We start from the raw sequence: 20,674 nt of genomic DNA on the forward strand, positions 1-20,674 counted from the left end.
TTGCTCCAAGTAGCTGTTTCCTGCCATGCCAGCTGTGCACATGGAAGCATCTGCAGTGGCACAAAGACTTCTTGTTTACACTGGGGCTTTTGGCAGACACGCTCTCCTACCACAGCCCTGAGAGATATCCTGTAGTCAGGCCAGCTCTAATGCCCACTCTTGTGTGACAATAATAATTCAGGCCCCAGTGTTGTGGGAAGAGAGGACAAGTATGTCTCATGTTGTTGATCCCAGTTCTCTGCACAGGAAACTGAAACTCAGTGGAAAGCACCAAACTTCTCAGCTGTCTTTTCATGCTATGTATTTGACTGTGTTCCTGGTGAGAATGCTGACAGGAAATACATTCCATATTTTTCTTAATTGGAAACTGTGGAAATGCAGAATTCAGTAGTAGCAACCAGTGTACAGAACTTGCTTGGTAGAATATGTTCATATTGCAATCCAGTTGTTTGGTATTTTTTATTTTAGCTCCCAGCCCAGTCTTTCACTTATTTAAGATGTTTCTTGGTGAGATTTTTAGTCACATTTAATTTTTCTGTGTTTATGTATTTTTCTGTTTCCTTGTAGAAACTCACACCTGCAAAAGGGGAAATCAATTGTGACCTTAAGTGGGAAACAATAATATGAGTCATGTAAGAAGTATTGTTAAATTCCCAAAATTACCAGACCAGCAATGTACTGCCCTTTCTATAGTTTCCTTTGTTTATTTTTAATTTAACTTTTCCTGGCTGAGTCAAGCTTTTGGTGCAGGGAGCTGCTGTAGCTCTGTGTATCCTTTGCATGTCTGTGGATGTGAGGCTGATGGAGCAGTGTCAGGTGTGCTGCTGCTGGAATGGCTGTGTGTGACAAGGGGGAGGTTTTAGGAGTGCCCTCCCTTCAGACTTTCCACCCTGACACGGCTACAGGGCTCCTGCTGGCCTAGGCCAATGCTGAACCTTTTCAGCTTCCCCAGCTGCATCATGCAGGGATATATTTCCAAAAGAAATTGGTTATCACTTTGCACTGAGCACTTTTTTTTAGGGAGTTTTAGGTATGTGTTACCCTTTTTGTGGTTTGCTCCACGAGTGTATGTTGTAGTTGAATTTCTGCTATTTTAAGAGCAAATTCTGACATCAAATGAATTTGCCTGTTTCAAGACTTCCTGTTCTGTATTCTGTCATCTTGAGGCTGTTGGTATCTCTTTTGAATCTCTTAAGTCTATTTTGCTGCAGCAGTCCCAGATATTTCGGTGGTTGGGTCTCTGTCAGGTCACATCAATGTTCTTTCCAGTGCACACTGCAGTGCCATGTGCTTACACACACTGCCCCCAACTCCCACGTGCTTTTTTCTGAGTGTGGAGACTTGAACCCATCTCTGGCACATTATTCTGAGGAGTTTTAAAATGATGGATACAAAAATCCTAACATCTATTAGCACAAAGCTGCTTTTTTACAATTGCTAGAGAGCAGCAGATTATCTCCAAACTGTAGCATGATATTATCAGTGTGGTTTAATGTCTGATTGTGCAGGTGTGACTGGTAAAAATGAGATAATGAGGACTTTGTGTATTATGGTAGTATTTTATAGAACATTGACCTGGAGTGGTATTAATCATTAACATAAATAAAACTTTATGTTCCTGTAAATTGCTTACTGGGTGCCAGTTGTAATTGTTGAGTGATGTATGCTAATTACCCTGCTTTATTGCTATTTTTTCTTTTTTGGACATTCAACCAATGCAGTAATTGCACATGCTGTATGTGTTTCAAAGCTGGTTTATGGTTTATTTAGTAAATGAGTTGGGAAGTCACTGAAGACTGGGAAATGTTTATGGCTGCAGCTATGACAGGGCTACTGCTGCCAAAAGAGAAAAAGAAAGAGGAAAGGAGAGAGAGAAGAGGAGCAAAAGGAGTGCAATAGGCAAGGTTAATATTTCATGCTTCGCTGATAATTGTGCATAAAATGCTCAATTATGTTTTTAAATAGAAACTGTATTTCTAGGCTTGTCTACTTCAGATGATTACTGATCTTTTAAAAGGTCAGGGGTCATTACAACAGGAATAAAACCAAACCTCAAAACAAAAAAGCAAGCAAAAACCCCTTCCCAAATGAATTAACTATTAGTTAACTATTAGTATCATGTCACAATGTATTTTCAGAACCACTCCTGAAAAATGGTTGTTGAAAAGGTTAAGAGGGACACAGATGCTTCTTTATGTACTTTGTGATGAAAATTAAAACACAGGCATTGAATACAAGGAATCAGTTTCTTTGATAGTGTTATCCTTTTATAGTCCTTCTTTAAGTATTCTTAATATCAGAAATTCTCCTTCCGTACTGTCGTTTTTGTCTATAACAAACACAGTGCACGCTAGAACGGTAATATTCTGTATTCACTAAACTGTGACTGAAGTATAAATTGTTAAAGTCATGTCTTACTCGGATTTATTGCTGTGTTGTAGTTGTCTTTTCTGGTTTCATGTTGAACAATTAATTTCCAGACTTCTCTTATTCCTTTGACCTATGGTACCATGGGCAGCAGTTATTGCTGACCAACAAGGATTGCTTTGTAAAAGGAATTCTGAAGGCAGGCCCTGTGTTCCTGAATTGCAGGTGCAAGACCCAAGTTTAAATTTATGACTTCTTACCTGTTTGATGAAGTTTAAAATGTTTTTTTATTTAAAGTACCTAAAATTCTCTGGTGTAAAGTGTGTGCTTCAGACACCAAATGTATGGATATTTGGGTTTCCATACTGATGTACGTCTGAGAATTCCTGGTGGTTGTCCACAGCTATCTGAGGCAGCCCAGAGCAGTGTTGGGTTTTACTCTGGGTGGGTGAGGTAAGAAAAGATTCTGGGTCCCGGGGTCTCAGAGTTTTTAAATTTCCATAATATTATCTTGGTAACACCTGGCTGAAAGCAACAGGATGGACCACTGTTTAAATAGGTTAAAAAAAGGAAAAAAAATTGCACAAGCCTGCCAATTCCACATTCTTACTAAATTTCATTAGAACGGAGATGTTGGAAGTTTGTTTTGTGAAGAAAACCCCATTCAATGCCATTATTAATCCTGTACTATTTCTGAAATAAAGGCATTGGCTGGCAGTACTTACTCATCAATCACCATTTCTGTAGACTAGCCTGGTTTTGTTCAGAAATGGTCAGAAGAGTATTTGACAGCTTTTTGTTGTTGTTGTTTTAAATAAGCCACTGGAATGGCAATACTAAGTGTTCTGAAAACACAAGAAGGAACTGTTTACCCAGTGGGTGTAGTTTTCTTTCTAAAAGCCAGTTCAGTTTGTTTTATTTTTTCAGAAGATAAACTAGGAGTGCAGTTGCTGCACAAATGCTTTTCACCAATTTGAGTTTTCATTATAGCAGCTCACTGAGGAAAGGTGTTTAAAATTACACAGTTTAATTAGGTTTTAAAAAGGCAAAGCAATGAACTTGAAACTGATTTTTTTCCAAGTGCATGTGTAGATGTGCACCCAGAATTATATATTTACTGGTGTATGGGGGAGGTTAACTTTGATGAATTTCAGAAAAAGTCTTCTCTGACTTAGAAGGATGGTTTGAATCGAGATGTTCCTGCATGTTTTAGGTTTTCTTGCTTTGTGGAACTTTGCTGCAGAGTTTCTGTGACAAGCTAGGGCTGGTTATTGAGCATCACTTTAATGTTCAGCTCCAATGAGAGAATTCCTGGTCTGCCCCTTTATGCAGGATTAGTGCCACTGAGAGATCTTCCAGCAACTTTCAGCCTTAGGAAGATCAAGGATGTGGTTGTGGATCTTCCCTCTGAAGGGAAATGGTTTTTTAGTGTCTGTTTTTATGTGGCTTTAATGGTTTGAGTGAGGAGCTGAGGTGGAAATGTCCTCAGCACCTGGGCAGAGAGGGAAGGATTATTCACCTGTAATATATATAATTCACAGGCAGCACAGCTCACAGGTGATTCCAGGTGATTATGTAAAGGTTTCTCTTGGAGAATGCTGCATTTCAGTTCCTTCCAAGGTAGAAATTTAAAAAAAGCCTTTATTTTTTATTTCTTTAGAGTTTTAGGATTAAAAGCTGTTGCTTTGTTTGTGAGTTTAATTGTTTACAGTTGATCACCAGAATATTATGCAACACTGCAAAGGGGCTTTTACCTGGACATAATTTGGATTGTATCTTAAGTGCCCTGGTTTTATTTTAGACCAGGATAAGGACAAATACATGGTTTCTTGGATACAAGATACTGGAAGGCAGGAAGCTGTTACAAAATTCAGTCTATATTTTGTGTTCTGTTTACATCCAAAGATATCCAAAAGCTCCAGGCGTTTCTTCATATTTACAGCTTCATAACATTGCTTTTTTCATCATGCCAGTGAGCATTGTAATTGTTTTGTTTTAAGTAGAGGTATGCATCTGAGAAAGAAAATTCCCTTTGCCAAAATTCCATACATAAGTGAACGGAGAAATGGTGAAATACTCAGCAGCTGGTGCTAGGTCATGCAAGTCCAGATGGAACAAACTTCCTTCACATAATGTCCAGAACATGGTTCTTTATTTTTAGGGAGGTTTGCAGGAAGGATGATGATACATGTTAAAAACAAAGCACAGTTACTTGAATAATAAGAGCCTACATAAGCAGGCTTAATGAAATGAATCTTTGTGCCCAGAGTGATTCAAGGGAGAATTCAATGTTTGGTGAAAGAGTTGAATTAGAAAGGAAAGTGGATATCTCTGTCAGATGTTTTAAGTTTTAAAATAATTTTGGGATCTTTTAATTCAAGTTCTGTCAATGGAGCTCAAGTGTTTTCTATTTTATGTGCATCATAGATAGCTTTGGATTTTATTTGATGAGGAGCAAGTGCACAAATATATTTCGAAGAAAAAAATACATTGTGAGAAGATATCTTAAATATAATTATTTAAGTGCAGGATTCTGTCACAGAATCTGTCTACTGCTCTGTGTAAACCCTTCCCAAAATGCTTTCCAAGGATGACATGCAAAGAATATTTCATGCTGTAAACTTTCTGAACAAGCTTTTTTCCCTTTCTCCCTCGGTCCTGCCATCAGAGGTGGTGGATTTGTGATGGAAAGCTGAGCAGCTCATTGATACAGCAGACAATGTAAAGTGCAGAGGGAGCAGTCTGTGGCTGCACAGACCCAGCTAGAATATTGGTTTGAGTTTTTGTTGTGGACTGGTTGTGCTCAGGCTGCAAGACCGGAAGAAAATGATGAATTTCTAATGTGCAGCAGGGCCATTTCTGATCAAGTTTTTGAGATATGGATATTATAGTTTTACCATGGTAAGGATACAAAGGACTGAAATTTTTCTTTAATGAAACTTGAACACTTTAGAATTACTGTTCATTATCATGATGTTTAATCTTCATATTCACAGTAACCAACAAGCCTTCTTCCTCCAGTGCTTTAATAGAAATTGTGACAATTTCAACATTTTCTTCAATTTTTCAACAGACTTTAAAGTGCTCCTTGGGGAAGTTGTCATGGCCTCAAACCACTGGGTGTTTAAGCCTATCTTTGGATAAAGTCCAGTATCTCAATGTCCTTTTTCAAGTGAGGGCACTCAGGAGGATCTACTCCATGACCTGTCCCTTCCCAATCAGGATGTCCCAGGATTCTGGACCCCAAAGCTGTGTACAGTATATCTTGGAGATATGCTGATTTATGCCAATTATTTATTTCAATAGAGAGGGACAAGGCAACCAGTAGCAGTACAGCTGTGGCTCTAGGTTAGAGAGAGGGAACGAATCTATGAATCAAGCAAGGATGATGTGTTTAGCTTATAAAAATCAGAAGTAAGAAATGTCACTTTTAAACTGATTAATCATGTCTAGACTTTAGCAAGAAGGCTTGTGGTGATGACATACAAATTTTTTGAAGGTAACAAACCCAGTTACACTGGTTTAAAACGCCATGCGTCATTTTAAAATCTGTCTGGTTTCTTGTTTAGTCTGAAGGCATTTGTGGGAAGAATTGAGAGAAAGTTCTTTGCTTCAGTGGGCACCTGCAGTTTCAGACAATGTGTAAAGTGTAATTTCAGCACCTGCAGTGTAAGTAAGATGTGTTGCATATTGTTCAGTGCAATTTCTGCATATCTGCAGCAAATTTTAGAAGGCAATCAGTTCTAACATGGAGTCTGTTGGAAGCACTCCCCCAGCATTAGGGCCTCATTCTTACAAATTGTGAGTTGGACATTCTGCTTCATTCTTATTTTCACTGCCTTTGATAGGAGTTGTTGTCTGTTTCCAAGAGTTCTGGCAAATAAGTGAAACAATATGGAAGGGTGTTGGTTCTTAAACTGTTGGGGTTTTTCTTGTTTACTGGAGAAGCCACATGACCTTTGGCTTGTATTCACAATGATGCTTTTGTCTGTTTTGGTGAAGCATCTGGTTTGGTATGGAAACATTTTCTTCTTCTTAGTAGCCAGAGAGTGCTGGTAATCATCCTGGAGGGTAACTTGTATTTATACTGGTTTGGAAAGTTCTTCTCAATGTTGCTTGCATTTCAAATATTGCGCTAATATTTATTACCTTATTTTAAGGAAACTGAGAAACAGTCATTGTTTAATCTCACGGGGGAGCCTGTTGTCTTTATCCTCAATCTCTTTATTTATAAATTCCTTCTAGTTTATTTGAAAACACAGACTCTCTGTGTAGCCAGTGGCTGTACTCAACTTCAGCTGTTTTCCTCAGCAATCACTAATTGTTGTTTTCTAGTAAAATGGTTAAATGTAGAATGCATGTTTTGATGCCTGATATAGGCTGACCTAGGACAGAGGCTAGATGGAGTTAAAGAAAAAAGCAGGGATTTACTAGGAGGCCTCAATGGATCCACCTTGGGCAGCACAAGAGCCCAGCCAGGGCTACACCCAAGATGAATCAAAATGGTCACAAAATGCACGACTGGGCATGAGGTCGCTCACGTTTGTAAGTTCTGGTCCATTTACAAATTGGAGTTAATTGTCCAATTACAGCTTCAGCCCATGCAGTCCCTTCCTTCTTGTTTTTCTCTCTTCAGTCCACTGTGGTTTATGCCCTTGGGTCTGAAATTTGGACCATTTGTCCTTGGTCCCCAGCTAGAGGAGGAATTGTTTTGTCTCCCTACTCTGTGAAGAGAGCTCACCATCCCCTAATATGAACTACACACCAAAGTAGTACAGAACCTGAAAAACATAAAGCTAAAGCCTGAGGCATCATTTTGTGCACAAGATCACTTTGAAATAGGGGAGAACTCTCACCTGTGATATGAGTAGGTTTTAGACATGCATAGGTTGAGAGGTTGCTATTGACAGCAGCCTGCCCATATCCAAAGTCTCCTCTGGTAGTTCAAAGTGTAGCTGTAGGGTTTCCCTTTGCATTTCCCAGTTTACAGGGCAGATGTTGGAATAGATTTTATGCAGCAGACCTGCTAATAATGCATTTTCCCAAAAAAGAATTGTTTTCAAACAATACCCAATTGCTTCCGTGCCTTTAGTAGGGCAGGGCTTGGAATGGGCAGAGTGGGGCTTTGTCCAGGAATTCCAGACTCTCAAAAATCTGAGATTGTTGTTTCCAGGTGTGAGAAGGGCATCACCTGTAAAGCTGAAAGGCAGTGGCACCAGCAAGGAGCTCCTGTCAGAACTGGGAAATTGGGCAGATCTGGAGGAATGTTTGGATCTTAGGAAGCCTGAGCTTCATGACCTACCTTGTAGGAATAATTTGGTTTTAATGGCATGTCATGGAAAGGTTTTATTTATTATTAGGCTCTTGCTGCATTCTTTGCATTTTGGCTCATATTTGTTGAGCAAAGAGCAATTCACAGTTTTGGGGGTTATCTTGTTGAACTGTGGATTCCAGGCTTCATTTATTACACAGACACCCCTCAAACTCTGCAATTCATGGAGAACTCTTAATGATTTTTTATTGTCAAACCTTTTAATGATGTTTTTGTTATAATGTCTGTATATATTGGCCATATTACATTATCTTTATAGCAGTCCTGCAAGATTAATAGCAGTATCTTCTTATTTTTAACTGACGTGGGATGAAAAACAAAAGGAGATTAGGCCAGTATTATCAAATTCACGGACTAATACTGGATGCTTAACTTGAAATGACTAGGATGTCTTTCACAGGGTACTTTTTGATGTCCAGAGCAGTTATTCTCAGATGTAGAAGGGAGTGCTTAGCACTTCTAAGGATGCAGACTCACAAGTGTTAAGCTGACTATCTAGAATTTGAAGAATGTAACATGAGAAAACTTTGGTTTTGAAGATTTTCCCAGGATCATAAAAGAAACTGCATATCAGAGGCAGAGTTTTAACTGGTGTTCACCTAAGACTACCCAGGTTTTATGGTAGAGGTTCTAAAGATGAATCTGTAGAAAATGTTTGTTTACAGCTTACTCTTCGTGCTCTTTCAGTCTTTTAACATCTGTCTAGAGGAATGAAGCAATTCTGGAAACTTGAGATTTTGTCCTATCTGTTTGGTTCCTTTGGTATCTGCATTGTTTAACAATTCTAGGAATTTATTGTGGGTTTTTATTATTGTTACTACTCCTAATACATACAGGGGTTATTGCTTTTTTGTCTAAATTCTAGGTTTATAATTTTGCTATTAGAAACGTATTTGTGATTTTTTTGTGTGGATGTGACACTAGCCTTCAGTAAAAGAAAGGAGGGATAAAGGCCATCCCAGGTATCTTCAGCAGACTGATCCCTGAATTTCAGCACACTCTTGCATTAGAGAGCATTCCTTTAAAAAGGAAAAAAAAAAACCGTAACAATTTCCACTTTGCTGTTGAGCTGTAGTTCTGTTTGTTCATGCTGCTTGTGTGTGTAAAATTTCAAATGTTTACAATGAAGTTTACAGAAGTAATCAATAAATAGATGAAAAACATTATTCTATAATATTCTTTTTAGGAATGAGTATTGAACTCACTTCCCCTTTTGCAAGTAGGTGCAAGTGATATAAATGTTTGATTAGATAAATTATCAGTGAAATAAGTGAAGAAATTAAAAATGTAGAGATGTTTTGAGACACAAGAATTTTAGCTTCAGATTCTAACCTTTTATCCAAATGAAATCTGCTTAATGTGTCAATTTATTCCTGTTATTTCCTGTTCAACACCACAAAGATGCTCTTAAATGCTGACTGTATTTAAAGGAATACATTTTCTTTTAATAGTGTTTATTCTCTTCCTAATGTTTATAGAGCTAAATTTTTCTCAGTCTTACCAAGTTCAAGACATATTGGGTTTTCCCCATTTTCTTCAAATTTTGCGACCCTGCGTATGTTCACTTTAAACAAAATGATCCTTGATGATGCAGAAATATTTTTCATATTTCTGACAACAGCTGGTGTTCCTGCTCACCTGTGTGTGTCTGTTTGCTGCCTTAGTTTTGCCAGCCTGGAGGATGGCAGCTCTCCAAGGAGAGGAAGCAGCCAACGTTCTTCGTGGTGGTTCTGACGGACATCGACTCGGAGAGGCACTACTGCTCCTGCCTGACTTTCTATGAAGCAGAGATCAACCTGCAGGTAAGACATTTACAGCAAGGAACAGAAATGCAGGAAGAAGTGCCTATAAACTATGGATCCGTGTCATAGAGAGCAACTTGAGAAAATATTTTGGTGTTCCTGCTAAGGGTGCATTTCTCTGTCCTATAGAATTCCATGTGTTCTTGCAAAAGGTGAGCTTAACGCAGTTTTTTGCGTGTTTGGAATTTTCATCTGCTATGAAACAAAAAAAAACCCAGCCAAAACTACATCATAGAATTTCTTTTTCTCCATCACGTTTTTCTTTTCAAATGGGATAAGCAATATGGTGTTGGTTTCATTTCCTTTCGTGTTTGACATTGCATGGATGAGTCTCAGCCTTGTTCTAGAGAAGGTTTATTAACTTCTGCTCCCTCTGCTGGCCTGCTCTGTCAGAACAGATGTGCACTCCAAAAGGCTGCTGGAGTGTGCATCCATATTTCTGTCAGTGCATTTATTGGCAAGATTTTAAAAACTGATGGAATAATTATTCAGTTTTCAGTTGGGTCAGATTGGAGGTGTCAGCTACTTGGCACTGTTTGTTTTTAAACATGTATTTCATTTTTATTTGGCAACCTCAGTCTTTCAAAAATAGACATTTTGTTTCCCATTTGATGTAAAGTACTTCCCAGAATATCTGCTGTGACTTAATACTTGAAATCTTTAGAATCTAGAACCTAGGGAAAACCTAATCCAATATGTAATTGCAGACTGCCATTGTTATGTTTTGAAATATCTTCTTTCCTACGTGAAAATTAAAAAAATAAGTAAAACCTTGGCACTAAGCATAATGGAATTAGCTGAGATTAAATAAATAGCTGAGTAAAGTAATTTCTTGTTCTTTTAGTGAAGGACTGTATCATTATTGATTATTTTAAGAAAATGTTTTTAATAATCTAAGAGCACTATGTTCATTTAATACCAGAGTTGAAAGATTACCCTGTTTGTAGAATAATTGAAAGATGTGTTGTAGTAATAATAATAATGGTGTGTTTTTTTCTGGGCAGAGTTGGGAGCCAGAGAATAATAGTTATTCTCATTTCATTAGTGCTGCAGTTCAGTTGGATGTTTTTGTGGAATTTTAGAAGGATTTGAAAGCAGAAATGTACCCCAATATTAGATGTACTTTAGTCTTAAGCTTTAGTGTAGATTAGCTGACGCATTCCTCTTAAAAATTTCATGTCTGTCATATTTCCTTTATTTTATAAGTAGAGAGTGAAATATTCTGTAGCAATTCTTTCCCAGCTGATAAAAATTTACAATGGCTGACTCTTCCTTCACTCTATGTATTTCATAACATAAACTAAATTTAGCAAACTTGTTATTTATCCTGTGGTTCCCAGCAGCTGCTTTTGATTCCCTATCCACATCTTTGAAGTAATGCTCATCACAAAACATCCAGTATTAACTAAAACGTTTTTTTTTTCCCCTTACATTGCCTAAGTATTAATACAAAATAACCCAAAGTAAAAAACAATAAAAAACTGAGTGCAGCAGGATGTTGGTTCTCATAATGCCATTCCTGGCTGTGTTGTAAAGAATGCATATTTTTCAGATGAACTTGCTGTGGTGAAATTTATTCTATGACTGCATTGTTTATAGCAAAACTTCCTGTTTCTTTCTGAAATCCAAAGAGAATAATTGAACGTGCCCTGTTCCATGGTCATTAGACAAGAATCCAGCACGTGTACAATCTGTAACCTGAGCTCACACAGCATTGGGCTAGGGCACTACTATTGATTTAACCATTCAGATGCATGCTTAATTAAATTATCTATGAAACATCGTGGCCAGGAACTTGAAATGAAATCTAGACAGTGCTTTGCACAGATAAATACAGATCAGTTTTTCTTTAACTGACTGATATAACTTACTGAGGCAAAAGGAAGATTAAATTTCAGTAAAAAACCCACAAAACCACTTCTTTCCCAGTAGCCTTCACCAGGTAGGCCCTGCTGATACATGAGGCTGGTCAGAATTCAGCCAGAGCAGCAGATGAGATGTTTGGCTTGGCAGAATCATCTTCACAAAAAAGAATTAAAAAAAGGAATCAACCACTTGGAAGTTTCTGTGGTTAATTAAACTGGGAATTGAAAACAAACTCATTTCTCAGCCTGTGAATGCTCCAAGAGAACCATCAAACGTTTTTGGAACCTTCTGCATAATAATACAAACCCTTTAGACACAGTTGAGTCTGAGAAGACTCAAGGGAGGACTCAAGTCAAGAAGACTTCTGTTGTTTTGGTTCCCTTCATCCCTGCCTCTGTTGTTTGTTGCAGGATAATTTGTAAATAAATGCTACCAGAAGTGTAAGGAGTTTGTACTCAGATGGAATACATAAGTGATACCATGATAACCTAGGATGCAAGATTAATATAGCAGCTGTACAAACTACACAGTCTGCAGGAAAAAGTATCCTCCCTGCTATCTCTGGAAGTCCTGGATTCAGTGTGGTCTCTTGGCAGTTGCATGCCATAACAAGGTTTCCAGAGGAAAGCACAGGCTCCAGTAATCAATCAGCTGATGGCCTATTTTCAACTTCTTACCCCTAGCCAGAAAATAGAATGCTGTTTTCTTTGGTGGCATCTCTGAATCATCCTTTGCATTGTTGCCGTTCTGACTGACCCAGAATTTATTACCTGCATGGGTGCTGGTCAGATTGCTTAGCAATCAGCTCTCAAAAAAGTGTGATAATATAAAAAAAGATTACTGTTAACTTCAGTCTGATTGATTCTCCATATCTGTAGGCACAGGTGAGATGAACACAGTCCACTGAACAGGGGAATGGAGCTCACTTGGTGCTGTGTGATTTGAGCTTTGCCATGGAGTCCTTCATGAGTTGTTCTGGTTTGGGGTGCTAGTCTCACTTATTTGTCCCAGTAACATTTGCTAAAGCTAAATAAGGATATGTTCTTCATCTGGGTTTAAAATGAAGCAGTAGAAAGTTTGACCTTAAGAGCAGAAAAGGTTGGGTTGTGTGTAGACACTTGCAGAGGCAGTTCAATTAGCAGTGATAGAGCTGCTGTCATTCAGAGGCATCCTGAGCATCTTGCAGAGCAGTTCTATGTGCAAGGTTCCCCTCCCACCTCAAGTTCCTACATGAGTGTAAACAAATCTGAGCTACTGCTCTGCTTCTTGGTCCTTCCAGCTTCTTGTGTTTCCAGCACGTGCTTGGCTGTGTCCACGTTTCTGTCTGGCTTAAGGTGCTGTTTAGAGACTCCAGCAAACAGAGCTAGGGGCCTCATTCACTGCCATGTGCCTGCAGCAATTAGGAGGAGGAGAGTGAGTCAAAATTTCTCTCTTTCCCTTCCTCTCACAGCGCCTTCAAAGTTGGCTGGTTTTTTTAGAGGGGCTGGGAGGATGTGTAGGTGTGTGATGTCCCATTGCTGCATTTTGATAGCTTTTGTGGACTTTAAACCTCCTAGGTTTGAAATCCACTTGAAATGTCATTGATTTGGAAAAACCTTGTTCTATCAACCAAAAAAAAAGTCTATTAGTTTATTTTTCTGGCAGCTAAAGCCAGAAGCTGTTGAGCAGCCAAAGGGTGTTCAGAAGAATCATAACTTACATCTACAGAATTCACCCATAAAACTCAGTTTCTCTATGTTTGTAGCTTTATTAATTATTTTTAAAAGTATATATTTGTATACATATATGTGCATACATTAACATGTTTAGTTCTGTGTGGTGTATACAGTTTGCTAAAATGAAGTTCTCATTTCTAACAGCAATTTCTGCATGTTACTACTTGAGGAGACAAGGGCTTGATTTAATACTTTTGACTCAGCAGATACTTGCAGTGACCTCAGTTGTGCTTCTTACCAGTTGCACAGTTAGAATTTATATTAACAATGTTTGGAAGAGCACCACAGATAGAATCTTTCTTTAAAAATGTTGACTCAGACAATTTAGGAACATAATGGTCAATTTGTACACTGCTTTGCACTTGGAAAGAAATTTGCCCTCTCTTCCCAACCCCACCATCAACAAATTAGAGAATGATTTATGCCAGCAATTGAGCCTGTGCAACTGCATTTCTTGCATTGCAGAAAATCTGCTCAGTGAGATCAGCACAACACCCCAAACATTTGTTTATAAAATCTTATTACAAGATTGGCTTGTGCTTGTGTGTTCTCTCAAGTGTGTGTGTGTGTTAAAATATTGCAATCACAAATATAGGATTAAATCTATTGCTCTGGAAAATGGACATAAGTAATAATTCACAGCTCTCCTGTTTCCTGCCATTCACATTCTCTTCCTCTCTCTGCCTTCCCCTGCAAAAGGAGGAAAAAGAACTTGTAAAAATCCCAAACCATAAAATGGCAGATTCACAACATTCATAGATATTTCCTGAGTCAAGGGAAAAACTGCCAACAAAATGATTGTGCTTCAAAAAGTTGTGATTTTTCAGCTTGGACTGGAGCTTTGGGGATCCTGCTGTGCTCAGGCAGGAGCTGCTCAATGAGTCACTGATGTTTTAGCGAGGCTGAGAACACTCAGTTCAGTTGTACCTGTTTTGTGTGGGAAATCTCACCCCCCCTTTGGATATTAAATGAGTATGTTCTTCCTAAAATGAAGTTTAATAATTTTTTGTTAGTATTCCAAATGCTGAATTTATTCTGAAAGTTTCTTCATATAGTCAATGCCCCAAAGCACATTTTGGGTAAAAAGTTTTTAAGAGCAATGTTTAGTATGTTGCATCATCATCTTTCTGAATCTACTGAAAAATGGCTGTTGTGACATTGTATGGAGATTTAAGTAGTGCCTTATTTCCTTTCTGGCCTGGTGTAAAGGCCAGATTGCAGATAATTTTCTATATAAGAAACAGACTTGTATTTTAATGTCCTTTTATACATTTAAGATAACCATCAGAATTTAAAGTTAAGATGAGAATAGTTGTACAGAGGAAATCATATTTCCATCCTAATAACTCTGGCAATAATTTCTCCTGCCCTGTTCATCCCCTGGCTCGTGCATTTGCACACACATCCCCAAGCTGAACTCGTGCTTTTGCAGGGTACAAAAACTTGTGTTGGGTAAAGGTCACCTTGTCCTCTTAACTCCTGTGTTGTTGAACAGAGGCCCCAAGTTCAGCTCACAGGACAAGGAGATGCTATCTTTTCAGCAGAGGCATTTCTTTGTCAGTAGAGATCAGATTCAGCTGACTTTCAAACAGTAGTATAATACTAATTCAGCAGTTCACTGGAAGTCTTTCGATGCATTCCCCCATATGCAGTTCAAAGGGATTAACTGTTTTAATTAACCAAAACAATCTGTGTGTGTAAAATTTTGCCTTGGTGTGTGTCTATATATGCTGTTCTATATTATTTATTAAAAACATTACTGTGAATTAAAATAAGGCATGAATTATAGCATTCTTAGATTTGAGTTTTGCCTTTTGTTCTGCATGTGTATCATAGGTGTCTGCAGTTTTCTCACCTTAGTTTAGGGGTGTGTGAATTCATGAATCAGGTTAGCTGCCTTTGGGAAAATTCAGAAAGTTTTAGTAAATTTGGAGCTTTGGAATGATGTTTGCTTCTGCATAGTTCTTGCTGAGGACCTGGTGCTGCAGTTGTTTGCCACTCCTCAGGGGTAAGGTTAACACAGTAAAAGCAGTTATTAATGCTATTGGTTATTGACATTCCAGCAGGGCAACTGAGTGGCATCATCTTGGACTTCCCAGATCCTCTGGAGCTTGCACATCCTGTTCCAGAGAGACACTTTGGCTGGAAAGCTGCACTGAGATGTGCAAAGTGTGGGTGTGAGGTTACTTTGGTTCCAGTGTGCTTTCAGTGGTTTTGTGTGATAATCCATATCAACACCTTCTGGAGGTTTTCCAAGTGAGGGTATTAAATGGCAAACATCTAATAGATGGTGGTGGTGTCAATTTTGTGTAATGCTGGAAGGTGCATTGCAGACTCTTTCCTGTCACATTTGTACTCTGAAGTGTCAGTAGTACACAAGGAGTGAGCCAGCTGACCTGTCATAAAACCTTGAGATTACTCTATTTGATAAGTTTATGATCTTCAGGTCATTTTCTGTCTTTGATCCTTATCTTTTTTTTAGTTGATAGGCTCCTTACTGTGCATTACTACATTGTATTATCCCCATTTTGAAATAATTAAATCAAGATAATGGCTTTTATGCTGGTTTAATTTTTTCCAGGACAGGTTTAGCTGCAGTGGTATGGTTCTGTGCACACAGCAAACCTCAAAGCAGATCTGTTCACCTGTGGTTTTAGCTCAGTACAGCACATTGCAGGCAGGCTGCAGATTTGACTTCTGGCAGCAGGCAGCTTAGTTTATTTTAACTTTCCTACATGTGTTAGAATTTATTGGATACATGCATTTATATACTCTGACAAGTAAATAAAATTAATTGATGCTGAATGTTTTTTGGCCTTTGATTGTTAATAAAGCAGCTAAGGCTGTGTTTGGCTGCAAATAAGACAAACAGAGACCAAGTCACATAAGGAGAAAGGGATCTGTCCCAAATGAGTAATTGGCATAAGATTACTAAAGTAAACTCCAAATAATTTTTCTTAAAATAAGAAATTGAACATGGTCTCTAAATCTTTGCTGGGCAGTTAGTAGAAAAACAACAGGCTTGGTGAACTTGGCATAATTTCAATGTAGAACTTTGCATAGGGCAAACTGGTTTTGACATAGTGAAGTACTAGAGAGCAAGTTTTGGAATGAGAGAAATTTGTTCTCTTTCGAAGGGTGAACAAATTTTTAAAGCACAACTCTAACATCAGTTTCTGCTCACATTTGATTTCCTTTGAGTTTCAAATAATGTCTGCCAGCTTCCACCCTCAGAATAGCACAGCTTCATCTAAGGCCTCATGTTTCTGCTAACTTTTCTATTAGTACCTCAGTTTAAATTGCTTTTCCTCCCTCTGACATGAAGATAAGCCTAATTTTTCTCTGCTCAACATGGATCAGAACTAGCATTCCAGATTCTGAAGACTAGGGTGACAACATAGGAGAAGGGTGGCTGTGGTTCATGTATGCTGTAATTCAGCTGCATGTTGATGGAGCAAATGATAATGCTGCACTCAGTAGCAGGGAGAATTTTTTTTTACCATATTGGTAGGTCCTTTTCATCTTTCATAATTGACTTTTGTTCCTAATGTTGATTTTGGCTAGATAGCTATCTTTAAGTTAAATGTCAATATTTAGAAACAGAAACGACATCTTAAAATAATGTGATTGTTGTGGCAAAATCAGGTTTATAAAAGTTCAAGAGGAAACCTTAAAGTTTGAAGGCTAGATCATGGCAATTACTATCTCTGTTTAATAAAAGAACATAAGGTTAATATGAGTAAAGTTGGTTTTAAAGCTTCATTTGTTTTTTGGCTGCCGCATCTGTTGCCTTTAAATGAGTTGCAGTTTTTCACTGAAGTAGTACAAAATCAGTCACCTTTTTCTTCTGGAAGTTTTAACATAGTTTTTTAAGCAGAAATTGAGACTTGCATGAGAATGTCTGGTTTTGTCCTGATTTACCCCATGCAACATTGAAACCCATCCAGTGTCAGCCAGATGTGGCTCACAGGAAATGCAATTTCATGGTATTGAGTGGGAAGCAGAGGGATGCTTCATACTCCATTGCCACTCAATGGAAAACTTGGAGTGTAAGGTCAGCCTTGGTCAGGTAACCCACAAATGTGTTAACATACACATAAATGTACATGAAATAAAAATAATTCATGGCTGTGAGTACCTATTTTCTTGTTATAATGCAGGATGCAGTTATTTATTAATATTTATTATATTTAATTTATTTAACATACATTTCACTGTTAAGAAAGTATTTTGCTTTTCATCAACTCCCATTTATTTGAGGGAAATATGCAATATTTTTTATCATAATTACCTTTTGCTTAATACTTTTTTATCTAATACCAAGCTTTCAAACTCTTCTCTTGTTACTTGACAAAATGCTGCAAACTTTGCACTTTTTCACTTTACACTTTACACTGCTCAGCTTTTTTTTTTGATAGATGTAGAGGGATTTTTAGAGCAAAAGGACACTGATTAAACAAAGCAATACCTTACTTAATATAAGGTTTATAAACCCCACAAGTATTCCATTTTAACTACAATGATTGAGGTGGTATTAAAGCTTTTTCTAGGATCTGGGACATCATGCCTGATCTGCTGGTGACTGCAGTTATCAGTTAACTTCCTCATTAAAAAAATGCTTGAATAATAAAACTGAATTTGTCTAGTTTGGGCTTGATGCCATGTACATCCCTTGGCTAACCTGAGGAACAAATTGTTTTCAGAAAACAAGGAAACAAACAAATAGCAGAGTGATGATGAACAGTGGTTATCACAGTTAAGTTTTCTAAACTGTTGGTTATCAGTCAGGGATCAAAGCTGCTTTAATGCATTTATCAATTCAGCTGCTTTTTATAGAAGTTCATAAACTGTGGAGTGATGCTGTAAGTTCAACTGTTTGGTTATTGCATATTTTAATTCACCCCTTCACTTGAGCCACGTTCAGTGGCTGCTTCTCCTGTAAAAGAAGAAAGGCCAACAGTTGCAATACATACACCCTCTAGTTCTGTAATCTCATTTTTGTAAGAATCTGTGAAACTGATTGTTGTGTCATTCTTGGAGTTGTATGTATGTGTGTGTATATATATATATTTATTTATTTATTTATTTATATACATGCATATATTTTACTGTAGAGGTGGGTGTGAACATTTTTAAAATAGATGAAAACATTTGAGTTTAAATATATGTATTGGTGTGCTTTAAGTGTACTGAACACACACACACACACACACATATTTTGGCCAGTCTTTTAAGAGACCACTTTATGGCTATAGCAGCCAAGGTAAGCAAAATGAAATTGCATCCTGTGACTTTTAAAAGAGGTTTCACCATTTTCTGAGTTTGTTTATCAAATATTATTAATGCAGAAAAGGAGATGGGAAGAAAAAACCCAGCATGTAAATAAATCAAACATTTTGTTGTAAAACCAGGTAAGATTTTTCTGTTCAAACTTATGACATATCTTCAACCATATTCTACCTATATAAGAAATAATTGCTTGTTTAATTGTATTTTATTTTTTTCAAGGATTTAATATTGGTTTTAGTTTCAAAATTGGCTATCTTAATTTTTCCTATACATTTTTTTGATCTCATGTGACATAAATGTTAACATCCAATACTGTCATGTTGCCTATAAGTTTTTGTGATAGTTTGTAACATTCAGGAAATTTTTTGGGAAAACTGCTCTAAGGACATAAATCAGGCATAGTTTACAGATCTCTGCATTATATTCTTCTTATAATTTTAGAAACCAAGTCAGGGTGCAGAAGAAAAGAGGATTCTGGGTGTGACAGGCAGGGAACAGGACCCTGATGGGCTTTGGTCATGTCTAAGTACAAAGGACTGAATATTTTAAACATGGTGAAATTGTTTATAACCACAGCTCGTGCAGTTCTTTGATTCAGTTAGATCTGCCTTAGTTACCTATTCTATAGCCCATGGAAAAATCTTTTTCAGGACTTTATTAATTGAGTGTTTAATAAGACAAATGATTCATTTGCCTTCTCAAGGCACAGGTATTTGTGGATTAGATTTTAGATGTTTATCACCTGTTAAACTAAATGGATTGTTAAGGATCTGGAACATTGGTTTGCTCTCTAGTGTTACTATTTTCTAAATTCAGCTGTTCTCAAAGTTTGCTTATTTCAAATAAATATAAAGAGAAAAATGGAAGGACAAAAAAAAAGGAATCTTTTTCAGTATGAATTAACCAAGGCAAATTCATGGAAGGGCAACAGAGCTGGGGAAGGGTCTGGAGCCCAGGTCTGCTGAGGAGCTGCAGGGGGAGCTGGGGGTGTTCAGCCTGGGGAAAAGGAGGCTCAGAGGGGACTTCACCCCTCTACAGCTCCATGGAAGGTGCTTGTAGCCAGCTGGGGACCAGTCTCTTCTCAGGCACTCAGTGCCAGGATGAGAGGACCCAGCCTCGAGGGGAGGTGCAGGTTGGACACCAGGAGGAATTCCTTCACAGAAAAGGTGATCAGACTCTGGAATGGGCTGCCCAGGGAGGTGCTGCTCTCACCATCCCTGGAGATGCTCCAGAATAAGCTGTGCATGGCACTCAGTGCTGTGTAATTGGCAGGGTGGTGTTCACTCAGAGGCTGAACTCGCTGGTCCCAGAGATCTTTTCCAACCCAAATGATTCTGTGGCTCTGTGATTCTGAAATTTAAATTCATCTTTCAATCTGTGTATCCTTAGCAAACTTACCATACCATCCATTTATTCTTAGGTAAGTTGCAAATGGAATGCTGCACATATAAAATAAAAATTTATTGTAAAAAGCCCCCAGCATAACAAACTCTTTCATTTTGTTATTTTTTATTGGACAGTATTTTTTCCTTAGATGGAAAAAGGGATAAAGAAAGATGAAATGTGTGTGTGTGTCTGACCAGAAGTGTAAATACAATCACATTTGTGGCTTTAGTGCTCTGTAATTGCTTTTGGTACAGAATGCTTATGCTGTTAATACTTTGCTTGAAAAGTAGGTTAAAAGTCATGTGTTTGAAATGATTATCTACTTAGTCTAGTGACTCCTAATAATGTGCCTGTGTGCCTGTCAGAATGTTGAGCTGGGCAAGAAACACAACAGTCACATTGCATTTTTCTGTAAATCTTTTGGGAAGTAGGAGAGAGTGGTTGAAGAGTATAAATGCTTTATCAACCAATATTGTGCTGCTGATGTGTCCCAAAAGCTTTACATCTTAATTTTGAATTAAATCAAGACTTGGTCTGAAGTTGTGTGGATTTTATTAGAAAGGTCTTGCATAGGGAAAGCTCCTCCCTACCTGAGCACCCTAAGGTTTCATTATCTCAGTACCATGGAATATGGAGGAGCTTCCATGTTCCCTTGCCTTGAGGAATGTGGAATGTGTGTTTTAATTTCATTTTTCCTAATGTAAGAGCCCACAATTTGTCAGATATCCAGAAACCGTTGTCTTTATGCCTGGAACTCATACTTGCTCTTTAGAATGGTTGATACAGTAAACTTCTGCTGATAATTAAAAAATCTGGGGATTTTGGGGGGCAGAGGGAGGGAACTGTAATTCCTGTAAAAGCTCTCCCTGTCAGCATTAAAATGGGTGAAAATAAATGAACCTGAGTGGGATGTGTGA

The 20,674-nt window shown here is 37.9% G+C and overlaps 1 protein-coding gene across 7 annotated transcripts in view; it reads left to right on the top strand.

The window, feature by feature from the left end:
- The window catches only part of SBF2 (SET binding factor 2), a 231,008-nt gene that overhangs the window by 89,640 nt on the left and 120,694 nt on the right, over positions 1-20,674 (top strand). For all 7 annotated transcript variants that reach the window (XM_054275684.1, XM_054275687.1, XM_054275689.1 and 4 more), the window contains exon 3: positions 9,364-9,501. In XM_054275684.1, the coding sequence (XP_054131659.1) occupies positions 9,364-9,501 (138 nt within the window). The remainder of the gene's footprint in view (positions 1-9,363; positions 9,502-20,674) is intronic.

Source organism: Melozone crissalis, unplaced genomic scaffold (assembly GCF_028551555.1).
Source record: "Melozone crissalis strain CALT ecotype California unplaced genomic scaffold, PUWL_Pcris_2 ptg000018l_1, whole genome shotgun sequence".
In the NCBI taxonomy this organism is placed as follows: domain Eukaryota; kingdom Metazoa; phylum Chordata; class Aves; order Passeriformes; family Passerellidae; genus Melozone; species Melozone crissalis.